General features: G+C 39.7%; 1 protein-coding gene across 1 annotated transcript in view; it reads right to left on the reverse strand.

Moving 5' to 3' along the window:
- The window catches only part of Tmem26 (transmembrane protein 26), a 49,314-nt gene that overhangs the window by 20,104 nt on the left and 13,206 nt on the right, over positions 1 to 16,004 (reverse strand). Inside the window, exons 2-4 of the mRNA XM_059282063.1 lie at positions 11,935 to 12,013; positions 5,986 to 6,099; positions 1,756 to 1,976 (exon numbers count right to left, since the gene is read on the reverse strand). Coding sequence (XP_059138046.1) covers positions 1,756 to 1,976; positions 5,986 to 6,099; positions 11,935 to 12,013 — 414 coding nt within the window. The remainder of the gene's footprint in view (positions 1 to 1,755; positions 1,977 to 5,985; positions 6,100 to 11,934; positions 12,014 to 16,004) is intronic.

A 16,004-nucleotide genomic window follows, 5' to 3' on the forward strand; every position in this document is an offset into this window, starting at 1 on the left:
ATTAAACAGTACCTAGTGACTTTCAAGGGTCCTTTTTATGGGTCAAGCAATTAAATAAACTTATTTAATAATCAACATTTATTGGTAAACACGGGATACATTACTCTTTGATGATACTTCTGGATGGGACTCGAAAAGCCCATTAAGATAACTGGGTTTGGCATTTCTCTCATTTTATGATTAGCTCCATAAAACATAGTCCTCCCCAAGCCCTTTTACTCTCCCATGCCGCCTCTGTTCTCTGTAGATATTTAGCATGTATGCATTCATTCCCAGATAGGGGTAATTTGTTATCATGATGGCGTCATGTCTTTATAACTATCCACACTCATTATTTCATGTGCTACATTACAATCCATTCATGTTCTTCCAGTAATGACATTGTATTATAATTATCTTAAACATATTTGAAAGCATTATGCAATGTAAAGTGCTGATCAACCATAAGGCATTGAAACCACAAGACTAAAATAAACACTGTGATGACGGTGATCCACTTCATATCGGATTCCTCAAAAAAGAATGTCAACTTAATAAACTAAAAGAAAAATTAGTATGCACAAAACAATGAGTGCTCTCGTAAAAAAAAAAAATCTCTTGTTTATAAATAATGATTCACACTATAATTGAGAAATTAAGCTTATTCAATAAGTTGGTGTGTTTTGCTCAGGCTTTATGCTATGTTGTTGGAGGAGTGTGGGATAAAGTAAACTGTAGCATTAAAAGCCAGCCTCATTCCAATTTATTTTTATAGCATCATACAAAACAACCCAAGCTTAAAGTACATTCAGGCGCGGGGACTCAAATCCCTAATGGGAAGAAAGCAGCTCCATAAACAGATGTGATCATGGATTCTGAGTTTATTTGCTTGTGGCAAAAATAAAAGTACCAACTCAATAAGTTTTAATTTATAGGCATCTCCACCAGAAAGCCTTTGGGCGCTTTGAACAAAACTGACTAAATATAAAATTTCATACAATAAAACTTCAACTGCTCCATTCTTCTATCTTACCAGGAAATGTAAATTCTTTAGCTGCAGAAAGGGACAATTTCTCCATGTCTCTTGGAACTATGCTGTGATCGAAGAGAAAATGTTGTCATTGGCTATATTCCTAACACCTGGCTGAAGATGAAGGGACACCAGAGAATCTCCAGATACCTCGAGTCACTGTGGTTCTGCCCTGGCCTTACGGACTGCTGGTGCAAATATATGATGGTTGGTTCTAATCGAGGTTGGATATATCCTGTCCCTTTTTTTCCTTTTTACTATAAAGATTGGTTCCTAGTATATTTCTAAAAATATACGTGTATATATAGTACACGTGGTATATATGTAAATACATGTTCATGGGTGTGCATGTGCTGATGTGACCACACATGTGTGAAAGTGCATGTGAAGCCCAGAGGTTTGATGTTGGGTGTGCTCATCTATCAATCTTCACCCTATTTCTGAGTCTCTCTCACTGAACCTAGAGTTTACAGATTTGGCTTGAATGGCTAGCTAGTGACTCATAGAGATTCTCCTGTTTCCACATCGCAAGTACTAGGATCATAGACACACACCACCGTGCCTAGTATTTACATGGGAACTGCAGATCCAAACTCAGGTCTTGATGCTCATGTGGCAAACAGTTTACTGAATAAGTCATCCCTGGAACCCTGATATAAAGATATCTTTAAAAACCTTACTCACGCAAAGTACAAATTAGAGACAATGAGACAGAAGTGTGGTGCCGACTTAGAATCAGACCTTACCTGACGTTATTTTCCTTCAGAGTCTCAGTGGTGAATTCCAGTATGTCTGCCGCTGTCCCCACAAACATCAGAAGAAGTTCTGAGAGTTGGTCTCGAGTAATGGTGCCTCCAATGGGCAGAAGCCACCGTCCAATGATCAATATTAACAGCAGCGTTTGATGGAGTCCTAGGGTCCAGACTGATTCGCAGACCATGGATAAGTTTTTTACAAGCACCAAGGCCTGTTGAACAGAGACATCCCGTAGACATCATGATTAGGAACCATCAGTGTGTAGAAGATTATCTACTTCAACATGGCTTTCAGTCAACAGTGTGCTATTGTCAACATTTCCCATGAGTCATTCTTCATTTACTAAGGAAAACAGCACTCCTTTTAGATGAACACTCTAAAAAGGAACTATAATGGGGTCCTTAAGGTAGGACTTACTTAGCATGTGGCTAATTTAAACCTTACACTGTTAGTAAGATGATACCTTGTAATGGTTAAAGGACCAATGTAATAATGTTTTAAAGATCATTATGTATTTTATTATACTCCATAATAAAGTATAACACATAGCAAAGTGTGATAAATTCTATATTAAAATTATAAAAAAATCCAATATTTTCCTTTTACTGATTTTAAACCTGAATTTACTAAGATTGGAATTTTTAACATAATACAATCTTCCTTTTGTTCATCGTTGCTTTAAAACTCTAACCAGAAAAAAATTAGTGTTTATCTGTTTACTTAATTGAAGGGAATAATTGTAATATTCTCTATCTTTACTCTGAATACATAGCATATTATTCAATAATCCATAATTTGACAAGAAAAATTCAGTCTACCTTTACTCTTAGGTTTTGAGAAAACTTAGGTCCCCTAATATATCCTGGAGGAAATATCCTTCCCATTTAATTTCTAAGTAAATTTCAAATTATGTTACTACTGGCTTAGGCTAAAATATTTAAAGATTACAAGATCTATGTCACAAGTAGAAAAGATAGTAATTCCGGATGACCTCTGCAAAAGACACAGTTACCCTTGTGCAAAATTGGCGCATACGTCTTGATCAATTATCCATCCCAAAGCCACAGTACAAAGGAAGAGAAATGACCAGTGAAGAAGAGGACCTGATCGAATCCATACAGGAAGATCAGAAATTTTTGGTCACTTTCTTCTTAATGTTTCTCCCGTGAGGCTTCGCATATAACTCATTCAACTCACAGGGGCAACATATTATCAGGATAAATATTATTGTTTTAGTTAAGATGAAAAACTAATGACTTGTCCACAGTGACATAGGTACATACTAACTAGAACTTGAACAATAATGCATGCCCTGCTCTAGTCTATTCTGGGGCTCCATAGTGTATCTTATTTTAGAAAACATCTTTCGGCAGTAGAGACCTTTGCTTGTCTTGAGTCCCTTCTGTGAACTGTTTTCAAACAGGTCATTATCAACTTGCTGAATATAAGATGTGTGAAGAAAAAGAGCCACTCTATCATTGTATTTTGACAAATACCTTTTTCTGTTACATGGAATACATATATATATATATATATATATATATATATATATATATATATATTTCCAGCTACTTCAATAAAATAAGAAAAGAAAATAAGTTATGCTCATTGGAAGAAGAAATAGAACTGTCTTTGTTCAGATATCACATACTTTTAGATGTACAAAGTCCTAAAGAACTGGTAGGGGAAAGAAGAAAAAAACTTTCCTGGAGCGAATAAACAAATTGTAGAATAAAGATTGATATTCAAGAGTCAATCTTCTTTCTGTATACTAGTAAAGAAATAGATGTTGAAGCTAAAATTCAGAATCACTTACTTTGTCACTGTGAAAAATAAAACACTTGGTTATGAATCTAACAAAATGTTAAAGTACATATATGTTGTACATACATCTATGTTAAAATATGTTATATTAATACATGTATATCAGATAGATAGGTAGATGGATAGATAGATAGATAGATAGATAGATAGATAATAAAACTAATAAATGCTGAGATGTTAAACCAGTCTTTCTGTTTTCTGGATAGTACTAGGAGTCAAACACAGGACCTTGTATCTTGAGGCATATGCTCTAGCTGTAAGCTATGTCCACAGTCCTTGAAGGCTGCAATCATGATGGACTAACTAGAGAGATGCCTCATGTTCATTGATAAGGAGACTCACCATTGTCAACATGTCAGCTCAACCATAGCATCATCAAGTTATTTTGTGAGTGTTGAAGAACTGAGTCTAAGGATAACATGGAGAACTAAAATATCCACAAAAGCTCACACAATATTAAAGGAGCACGAGACTGGAGTTTTGTAATTACTGCTGCCATTACAAAGACAGTGTGCTTTGGGTAAAAAGTGTAGACAAATAGGTCCGTGGGACAGAACAGAGACCCCAGAAACAGACCGCACAAACCCATAAGTAATTTTCAATGTGTTAGCAAAATGTAATTCAGTGGAGACAACTGTTTTCAAAAAATAGTGCTGGAATAACCAGGCCTCCACAAGCCAATAAATAAATAAATGAACCACATGGATCTACGGATCTAATTCAAAGAATTAGACAAAGCTGTAAAGTGCTCAGAAGGCTACATCAGGGAACGCCAGCATGGCGTGTGTTAGGATGGTGATTTTAGATACAATATCTAAGGTAGGATCTGAGAAAGCATTAGTAAGCTGATCTTCACTGTAATTAAATTTTCCTATTCTGTAGAAGGCAAGAGAATGAAAGGACAAGCTAGAGGCACTGGAAGAAATATTTCCAAGAGAGGCACATCTACAGGACTGTTACCCAAAGCGTATAAAGACGCATACAATTCAACCAGAAGGTAACAGACAAGATGGACAAGTGGGCCTATTTAGGGGATGCTGCTCAGTGGCTGGATGTGCTTAGCATGTGCAGAACCATGGGCTTTGTCTCTTTCATCACAGAGAGAGAGAGAGGGGAGAGGTGGAAGAAGAAGGAGGGAGAAGAAGGGAAGAAGGGCTGGAAGAAACAAAGGATAGAGCAGTGTTCTCTACCTTCCTAATGCTGAAACCCTCATGTGTGGTAACCCCCAACCATAAAAGTACTTTTATTGCTACTTCAGAATTATAATTTTGCTACTACTATGAGTCATAATCTAAATATCTGTGTTTTCCAATGGTCTTAGGTGACCCTTGTGGAAGTGTCTTTTGACCCCCAATGGGATCATGATCCACAGGTTGAAAACCACTGGGATAAGGGGAGATGGAGAGGGAGATGGAGGGAGAGAGGAAGGGGTCTCCCTTGTCAAAAGTGGTTCGGATGTGTGGAAAAGGGAGGGTCATTGATAGGCAAGCACACATTTCAGACAGATATTCTAATACATGTGTCTAAAAGCTCATAGAACATGCAATATCTAAAGTGAGCTGTTATCTAAACTATAGACATTTTGTGATGATGACACATCCATGGAGGTTCATCAATTTTTTGGTTAAAAGTATTGGGACTGGGGAATATAGCTCAGTTGGTAGAGTGCCTAAAACTCATGAGGCCCTGGGTCCAATCCCCAGCACCACATATACCTGAGGTGGTGGTACATGCCTATAATCCTAGCATGTGGAAGGTAGAGGCAGGAAGATTAGAAGTTCAAAGTCATTCTTAGCTACATAGTGAGTTTTTTTTCTTTATTAAGAATTTTTTTATATATTTTTACATACCAACCACAGATCCTCCTCTCTTCCCTCTTCCCATCCCCTCTCTCAGTCTTGCCTCATTCCCTCCTCCAAAAAGGTAAGGCCTCCCAACCTTGGCTGTGTGATAGCCTGTCTGAAATCTATACAGATGTTGGACTAATATCACCAAGGTGCAAGATATGTTAAGAGGGATGATTGTATATGTATGAAAAAAAGAGGTATATGGGTAATCCAGCCACCTTCCTCTCAGTTATGCTGTGAATTTAAATTTACTCTGATTAAAGCAAGATAATTATTATGCACAACTATATATAAAGTATAGACATAATTAGATCACATAAATTTGTGACAATATAATTAACATGCTGCAATATGATACATTTTAGTTTACGGTTCTATACGCTTGTTGTAAGAGTTGTGTTCCTAATGCATGTGTTTATTAATGTAAAGTACATCATCATGTAGGTGATATGGGCTTAATGAATAAAATGCATCTTCTTTTACAATTCTTATGCCAAAAACTTTTGCAGCTTTATGAAACTTTTCATAAATGGTGGAAAAAGCTCTCACCGTCTCCAAGATCTTTTCCATTTCATTGGTGTATTTGTGGGACACCAGGGTTTGATTGACATCTCCTCTTCTGCTGAAGTTCTGTGCCAGCTTCTCAGTCTGGGCACTGCAATACTAAGAATTGAGGGTGGGTGTACAAAAACTATCACAACAAAGTAACAGCAAAGTAGCTTCACTCCATGCAAGAGACGATGAAGATGTGGCACATTTACAGAGACCTCATGAACATTACCTGAGACCAGAATATGAGGGGGAGAGTGCTCACTGCCTGACTCCCTTTCCCATAGCATAGGAGGATACAGATGCTGAGCCATCATAGACAGCTGTAGAATCTATGGGATAGTAACTAGGGTCCCTCTCTTGAATCTTTGTTGGAACAATTGTGATACAAACTCTGAGAATACATTTGAGTCTGTTTCTTACCAAGAAAGCTCTCTATCTAAAAATATCATTCCAGTTAAATAAATAATCTAATTACTTTTCACCCTTTGGGCCAGGCATCGGCACAAACAAAAAGTCAGCACGTCCAGTGTCCCAGATGCCAGTGCTGTTACTAAGCCAATTTAGGGCTGTGGGAAATTTGATAATTGACCGAAAAGATGATTTCCTTCTTTCCTTTTGTCATCCTGTACACGAATTTCTGCAAACAAACTGTCTATAATCTTATCTAGCCAGATATTGGGAAACTGAGATAGAATATGAGGTGGAAAAAAATCTGTAAGCCAACAAGGAGACACAGCTGGCTGTGTAGCCGCTGTGGTCATATACTTTACAAGCTGGCTTGGGAGAGTGGTCAACTCTTTCTCAGCATCTGCAGTGCTGGCATGTTTTATAAACACACACACGCACACACACACACGCACATGCACACGCACATGCACACGCACACACACATGTACACACACACACGAGAGAGAGAGAGAAGAGAGACAGACAGAGACAAAGAGAGAGAGACAGAGAGAGACAGACAGACAGACAGAGACTGAGAGACAGAGAGAGAAAGAGACACAAAGAGAGAGTCTAAGAAGACACACATAGAGTTCCTACCACCACTATTACCACGGTTGCCACCATCACCACCATACTCCATGATTACACATTTCACTAGAGAGAAATTATTGGGAAAAAAAGAGCTAAAGCTGTAAGAAATGTTTTTTCCCTAGTTATTCTCAATATCATGCCATTTATTCTAAGCCATTTGACAAGTAAACAAAGTCGGCCCAGAAGCCATTGTTTTCTTCTCTCAACCTAAGTGATTACTGTTGCAAGTGAAGTAACATGAATAATTAGGAGTATGCACACTATGTGTGTATGTACCTCTGTGTATACATGCATGTATGTGTGTACATGCAAGTAAAAGTGCAAGTAAGTGTATGTGTGTGTGGAATGTGTATGTGTCTGCACATGTGTGTGCATGACTCTGTGCATATTCCTGTAAATGTAGGTGCATGTGTGTGCATGTTGTGGTTACATGCATACATGTGCAAATATGTATACATGCATGCCACTAAGGTTTAAAAAAGAAATAATGGAGACAAAACATTTAATCTTTGATCCAAAGCCCAAATCATCATTGGAAGAGTAGCTTTGTGAACCTAAGTATGTAATTGTCACTAGAGACAAAATTTTGACCACCTTTTTGTTGCAGGCATGAAAATATACTGTGTGTTAAAAGTGGTGAGGTGATAGATTCCAATAACTTTTATCTCCAAAACTCCACATACAGCTTGCTGTTAAAGGAAAATGTGACTCTTGAAGGTGGTGCCTTCTGATATGGAAGCAAACAGCTTTGCATGTGCATCATGGTGCTAAGTGAGCTCTTCTCCTCTCCTGTTACTCAGTTTTAGATTGGTGGGACTCTTCTTTACAGGACATTGAGGCTGCCATGAACAGGGGATTGACTCCTCAACCCTAATTTGACTTTCTCTGCTTTTGTGTCTGTCATTCGAGTAGGCATCATCATGCAAGGGATTTTGTGAAGGTGATTTTGGTACCAGCATGTTACTTATTTATGGCTATGTCATTACAACCTAAAATATCCCTTTGACTCAAAGATAACAAGGGCATCATGAAGAGCTGGGCGTTTCCTTCGCTTTCAGTGAGCTCTGTCACAAGCAGAGCTCACATGTGGTTAGAATTGAAATCCTTAGGACATTTTTGTTTATGTGTGTGCAGATCACATTACTTCAGGGATGAAGGTATGAAACTGGTCATCTAGAACAACTGGGATGTAAATAAATGGAGAATGCAAATGGAAATTAGAGATTTATTATTTAGTTTTAATTACGTGTACATGTATGTCTCTCTGTGTTTTTATGTCACATGTCTGTAGGTGACTGAAGGGGCCAGAAAAGGGGGTCAGAATTTCCTGGAACTGGAGTTACAGGAAGTCGTGGGTCCAGTGGGCGTCAAGACCTGAACTCGGATTCTCTGCAAGATTAGCAAGTGTTCTTAACCACTGATCCATCTCTGTCATTTCATATATGGAAAAGAAATGATTCTATTCCATCATGGAAAAACTCAGGTGATCCTTTGCAAGCTCCCCTGAAACATTAGAGAATGTGTTCTGGACCAGGTGTTGGTTCTGAACTTAAAGCCTTCTAAGCCCCTGGGTTCTCATCTATAAAATAGAAATATCTGGACCATGCCTAATGTACGGAGTCCTTAAATCTTTAAGTGGGAAAAAAATCTATCTGAAAACTCTGTGAAATGTCAGTTTCTATGCAACAAAATGGATTATCACAACCACTAGAGGACAGAGGGGATTTCTGTATCTCCCTCGATTCCAAAATGCCACTTTTTATTTCTTTAAACATAATCCCAATATTTTTCTCCCTCTTTTTCAACTTCCATCTCTGCTTGTCCTGCCTGCTTCAATCTCCAGGTATTCATTTTAATTTTCAGTGTCAAACCACAGCAATAAAGGTTTGATTTCTTTTGTAGTACGAAAATCACAGGAGCTCTGCCCAAGGCTCAAAACTCTAACTCTCTCTCTCTCTCTCTCTCTCTCTCTCTCTCTCTCTCTCTCTCTCTCTCTCTCTCACTACAAAGGGAGTTTTTGGTTGCATGCTATTGGCTGTAATAGGATTTGACCTGTGTATCAATTAGCTGTGTAATCCATTTATATTATGAAAGCATTTGGGAAAAATGAATTGTTATTGTGGATGATAGCCATGTCATAGAATTGAATGTGTAGAGGGGAAATTGATTCAAATCACCATAGCATATTTTCATAGTCCTGAAAGGTGACTGAAGTGGTCCTCTAGCTTGTTGTGGTCTTTTTATCAAAGCCATGGTGACTTGAATCAACCAATCTACAGTTACAAAACTACTTTAATGCAGACATTGAAGTTGCCTTGGACTTTAATGAATATCAGCATGAGATGTGAGGAGGAGAAAGGTTTTCTTAATGGCTGCATGATTGATATTTGCTTGGGAGTTTCGTCAAAGGCAACGCACAAAGGTAAACGACTCTTTTCGTGCTTCAGGTTTTCAGAAAGCATTTTCAGATAAAGTTACATATAGATTGGAGACTCAACCTTGATATAAAATAACAGCCGTAGCAAAGTAATCTATACAGGGTCAATTTTGAGCAAATCTTGCCTAAAGCATTTTATCATTGAAGCTTCTGAGGCTCGTACGAGAGAGTTAACAAAACAAATGCCAGGCTCAGTCTTGAGTCTGTGAGCCAGACAAGTCCCTGGAGGAAGTAGGTCAATATTTAAAACACTATATAAGCCAGGTAAGCTGGGGGATGCCTGAACTCAGGAAGGTGAGCCAGGAGGATTACTTCAAGTTCAGGGCCATCCTGGTCTACATAGCAAATGCCAGGCTAGGCTGTAACTCAATAAAACAAACATGAGTGATGGTCACTGCTTTATAAATGGGGTTTGAATTGCAAGCCATGGTCATTTTCCATGTGGTTGGATAGGTATGGTATGATACCTTTCTCTATGATGGGATCCATGATATCACTCCCTTACGTTTAATACCTGGTCCATAGATATTTTGTTCTATTTCTATTTTTAGGGGTGTGTGTGTGTGCACGCGCGCGTGCCACATGCATGCTGGTGTCTATTGAGGCCAGAAGAGGGCATTAGAGATCCTGGAAATGTTACAGGCAGTTGTGAGCAGCCAAATGTGGGTGCTAGGATCTGAACTCCAGTCCTCTGCAAGAGCAGCAAGGACTCTTAACCGCTGAGCTTCCTCTTCAACCCACAGATTTGTATTTTACTAGGATTCCCCAGCAAGCTCCGAAAGCGTGTCTCCTAGAATCTGCTTCACTTGTGTTTTCGACAGTCCCTAGCAGTTTGAATGCATTCATGTGGGCACAGATGAAGTTTCTTTTTCTTAATGTAGTTTCATTTTTTTACTTTTGTATTTCTTAAAAATGTCTTCCCGGGAATGACAGAACAGTTCTTAGCAGAATGAGACTCTTAGCATAACTTCTTGGGACCCCCTAAACTGCAAGTGCTAAGTCATATTCACAGAGCTAGAGAGACAGCTTAGTGGCGAGAATGAGGGCCTGAGCGCAAGTTCCCAACACCCATGTGAAAGGTAGGCTTTCCTGCAAGATCCTGTGACCCCCGAGCTGGCAGGGACAGACACAGGAGAATCCCTGGGCTTCCTGACACAGTTCTGTGACAGATCTTGCCTTGAGGAAATTTGGCAGAGAGGGACAGAGGAAAACATCCTATATCTGCTGTTGGCTTCTGCAGGAGGAGCACAATTTCAGATATGCACGTGCATATCTACTAGACACATATACATACATCACATCCACACATATACATACAGACATAAATAGATAAATATATCATGTTCATGTCCCCCAGTGAACTCTAGCTAGCATGTTGGGAGAAAAGGAGGGTAGATCTTAGAAGAAGATCACTGTGCTGATTGGTTCTTTTTTTTTTTTTTTTGTCAACTTGATACAAGCTAGGGTCATCTGAGAAGAGAGAAACTCAACTGAATAAAAATGACCCCATCAGACTGGCCTGTAGGCAAGCTTAGGAGGCATTTTCTTAATTGGCGATTGATATGGAAGAGCCCAGTTCACTATGGACTGTAGCTAGAGTTTTCCTGCCTACCTCACAGTCAGGACAAATCTCTCTCACCTGCCAGTCCCACAGCTGCTCAGACCCGACCAAGTAAACACAGCGACTTATATTGGTTACAAACTGTATGGCCGTGGCAGGCTTCTTAGTAACTGTTCTTACAGCTTAAATTAATCCATTTCTATAAATCTATACCTTGCCACGTGGCTCGTGGCTTACCGGCATCTTCACATGCTGTTTGTCATCGTGGCGGCTGGCAGTGTCTCTCTGACTCAGCCTTCCACTTCCCAGCTTTATTCTCCTCCTTGTCCCGCCTATACTTCCTGCCTGGCCACTGGCCAATCAGTGATTTATTTATTGACCAATCAGCAACACACTTGACAAACAGACCATCCCACAGCAATGGACAGTGCCACTCTCAGGCAGGTTGTCCCGGGTTCTGTAAGAAAGCAGGCCAAGCAAGCCATGGTGAGCAAGCCAGTAAGAAGCACTCCTCCATGACTTCTGCTTCAGTTCCTGCCCTTAGGCTCTTGCCTTGTTTGAGTTTTGGTCTTGGCTTCCCTCAATGACTGTGATCAGGCATATAAGCCAAATAAACTCTTTCTTTCCCAAGTTACTTTGGGTCATGGTTTTAACCACAGCAATAGAAAGCCAACTAAAATAATCACCCACAAGTGCTAATTAAATAATCATAACTCAAAAGTAATTGTGATTATTTCATTTCTTTTTGATAGATTATGACATCACTTTCTTTTGCTGCTTGCCTCTTATTTCTTCAATTCTAGATGATTTCCAAACCCTTGGAAAGCATATAACTGAAACCAATCATGTCCTCTTCTGAGAAGGGACTGTTACTGAACAGTACCATTTTCTGCTTTTTAGAAAGGAGTACCTGGTTTCCGTGGTGCATTTCAAGAAGCCACAAGGACGGCATGATGTTGATCAGGTATAAAAAGATGGCTGGAGAAAGCCTGAAAGGGGAGAAAGGGAGTTTAGCTTTGATATTTAAAATTTCAAAAAAAAAAAAAAAAAAGAAGGGGCCAAGGAGATGGCTCAGCAGATATAGTGATTGCTATACAACCAAGGACCTAACCTAAATAAGTCACACCTCAGGTACCTATGTAAATGCCAGGTGACCTTGGGTAATCCCAAAATGCAGAAAGTGGGGACATAAGACCCCCTGGGTAAGCTGACTGGCTAGGCTAGCTGAATGGGCAAATTCTAGGTTCAAGTGTGACACCCTGCCTCGATATGGAGGGTGAAGATGGACCGAGGAAGGCATCCAATGTCAACCCTTTGCTTTCCATGTGCACATGCACCCCTAAACACTCAAGCTCCCACAACGTAAATACACATGTACGTCATTCTCTCCCTTCTCCCTCTCCCTCTCCCTCTGTCTCTGTCTCTGTCTCTCTCTTTCTCTCTCTCTCTGTCTCTCTTTGTCTCTCTCTCTCTCTCTCACACACACACACACACAGAGAGAGAGACAGACAGACAGACAGACAGACACAGACACACAGACACACACACACACACACACACACACACACACACACACACACACACAGGGTACCTCCCCAAACACCGTCACTCTCTGTTATTGTTACGGGATTTCTGCCACAGGGATTACAGACATCCACAGTAACTGTAAAGCCTCTACCAGCTGCCATTCTCACTGAATCCCTAATCCAATTAATAGAAGCTGACTGTAATATGTCACTGGGGACACTGCCAATTAGTTTCAGGCACAACACTGCTTATTTTGTGTTTAAGATGTTTTAGAGAAAGCAAATGCCGCCAGAGCAAATCCTGGATTTATTTCTACATCGCGATTTCAGGGAAATTGATAGTAATTTTTTTCTTTCAATTATCAACGTAGAATTCTGAGATCTTAGATGATACCTTCTTGCTAAAACACAAAACCCAAATGATAGGGACAAGAAAGGGGAACAATTCATTGGTTTCCTGTGCATTTCCTAAACCTGGAAAATTAAAACAAGTCAGAGGTTTGGGAATTTTCGAGAGGTTAGTTGAGTATTTGTTATTCCCTGGTGTAAAAATCAGAGGGAGAGCTGAAGAGTGGGCTGATAGAGACACCCTTAGGTTCAAATGGCCTGTGCTGCTAAACCTACTAATTTGTTTCCCAATCCACACAATGAGACAAGTATGGTAACCACCAACTTTTAATGTCAAGGGCCAATCTGCGTGGCTTGGCCAGTGGAATTGACTTTCTTAGAGTTCTAAAGGTTGAAGCTCACCACAATGGGCCAGCATGGTGGGTTCAGGTGAGGTGCCCATTCTGGCTCCTACATGAGAACTTTCGGCTGTTGACTTTGCATAACCATGTCCCAGACTGCATATTGGCAAAGCCCTTTCATGCCCCTCCTCTATTTAAAGCAGTTTCATAGGACTAGGAGCCATTTGTATAACATAATTTAATCTCTAAATCCTGTCCCATTTATATATGAAATCTAGAGAGGAACCATGGTTAGCATACAGTAGCTGCATTGACCTGGCAGGGATCAGTGTGTCTCAGTAACTGGTAGACGAAAGCACTCAATGGAAGGTGGATTATACTCCTGTTTGTTGTACAATTGTGCCTGCGCTCCTTTGTTTCCCAGTTTGGAATCACCAGGGAATAGAGTCTTAGTGAGGGATTGTCTGGATTAGGTTGCATGTCGGCATCCATGAGAGATTTTCTTAAGTGAGTTAATTGACTTGGGAAGATCCACTCTGAAGGTGGGCAGCACCATCCCCTAGGCTGGCCTCTGAGCTGTGTCAGCATGGAGACAGCTGGCAATAAAACAAGCATCAAGAGCCAAGAGTTTTCTCCCTCTCTCTGTTCCGACTGCAGATAGGATGCATTCCGTTATTGCCTGACTTCCCCACAGTAATGGACTGTAACTTAGAATCAGAGACAAAATAAATCTTTTCTTCTCTAAGTGGATTTGGGGTCAGGGTGTTTTTAATCACAGGAACAGAAATGAAACTAGCACAATTGTGAAATGAAAATGTACCCTTAAAACTTTGAAATAATAAGTTGGGCACAGTGATGCACACCTGTAATCTCTGTACCCTGGAGGTTTATGCAGGAGGACTGCAAACTTGAGGCCAATTTGCGATGGATAGCAGGATTCCTTTTAAAACCAAATATTAATAAATAATAATAATAATAATAATAATAATTGAAATGAGAGAAATGTCTTTTCCAAATTTATTTCTTCAAAGTGTGTTTTGCTTTGGTTTTGGTTTTGGTTTTCTCTGTGTCAGGCTAGCCTTGAACTCACAGAGATTCACCTGCCTCTGTCTCCTGAGTGCTGGGATTAAAGGCGTATGCCACCACTGTCTGGCTTGTTTTGTTTTGGATTAAGCTCTTCCTTGATAGAGTATCTCAAGGTCAAATTTGTAAGCTAATTCATCTTATTAAAAATGTTTTTAGTACATATTTGTAGTTGTGAGATTTAATATTGCCAGAACTACACTATCATAAGCCAGGGAACAAAGATAAAGGGGAAAAAATTGGGGTGAAGTTTTAAAAGGCTATTAACCCCTTTGTTATCTTCTTTTACCTTCTCCAAAGAAAGGCCAAGAAAAAAAAGAGATCTTTTAAAAAATCAATATTTAATATAGACACTTTCCTACTTTTGATTTCTTGCCAAAACCAATTTTGAAGCAAAAGGTTACGGGTCAAGATATTATTAAAATCTGATGTGGAAGATGTCTGAGCTGTGGGGAAATGCCAAAAACCCATGTTGAGCATGCTCTTAAAAGAAAGGAACCATCAACTGTTTGACCTTACATACCACAGGAAACATGAGGAAGAGTCACCGTGTGACATGGGGAAGGAAGGGAAATTCTGGTTAGAGGGCAAGCTGCACTATGGCAGTTGTTTTTGTTTGGACATGCTGAATGTTGGCTAAAGCAAAAGATTGTTAACCTGAAATTAATTTGGGGACTAATGCCTAGTACTACTGTTACAATAATAATCTGGGGAAGTATTAGGCTGAGTATACAGTAGCTCTCAAAGAAGTTGAGACTAAAACAATGACCTTAATATCTTTGATGCACTAGATTCATTTCTATAATTAGAAAAAATATTATCCATTTCATTGTATTTCCCCTAATTAGGAGGTTGGCTCTGCAAACACACACACACACACACACACACACACACACACACACACACACACACACACTTACTTGAGGATTTTCTGTATGGTGTAATATAGAAAGTCTAACCTCCTTCATCCCATAGTCAAGGACTCCATGGCCTGTCTTTATGTCACTTTCCTTTGTCCCTCCCACATCCCCTCAAGACTAGCGATTCAGCAGCCCAAAGTGCTGCGTATTTAAGACAAAGGAAAACCAAATAAATGGAAAGGTGAACTAGGTCAGTGAAACCGTGCTTTGCTGGAGCCTTGGGTTCAAACCCCAGTGTTGCTAAAGCAAAAGCAATTTGGGAGAGGTTCCCTTTCTTCAACCCTTCTTTAGGAGAGTTATCTGACATAAAGAAGGAGGTGAGAAGCAAGAATCAAATTGAGGAATTAATTCACTCAACTCTGTCCACAGCCTCCTCCTCTAACAAACCGTGGGTTCTGGTTTAGAGTAGCATCCTAATTAGGCTGAGCTGCAGAGAGAGGATGTGAAATGCCTTTAAATGTGAACATCTCCCCCAAACGTGAAAACGTTTTTGGAATGGTCTTCTGTACATGTCTGTCCATTTATGTTGGACTTGGACTGGCAGCGCAGGGCAGGCATTGTTCTGAACTTGCATTGCTCTTGCTGAGAACACTGCACTACTTTGCACCCATGTGGTTGTTAGACTAGCTTTCTGAATTCAAGCTTTCTGAAGACAGACCCTCCTCCGACCTTTCCCTCTCTCTGATTGTTCACATCCACATCTCTAAGCTATTACATTATCTTGTTTAGTGTTCCGTTAATGTTTGTTCAGCAGATGTTTCA

The sequence above is a fragment of the Peromyscus eremicus genome, chromosome 16_21, assembly GCF_949786415.1.
Source record: "Peromyscus eremicus chromosome 16_21, PerEre_H2_v1, whole genome shotgun sequence".
Lineage (NCBI taxonomy): Eukaryota > Metazoa > Chordata > Mammalia > Rodentia > Cricetidae > Peromyscus > Peromyscus eremicus.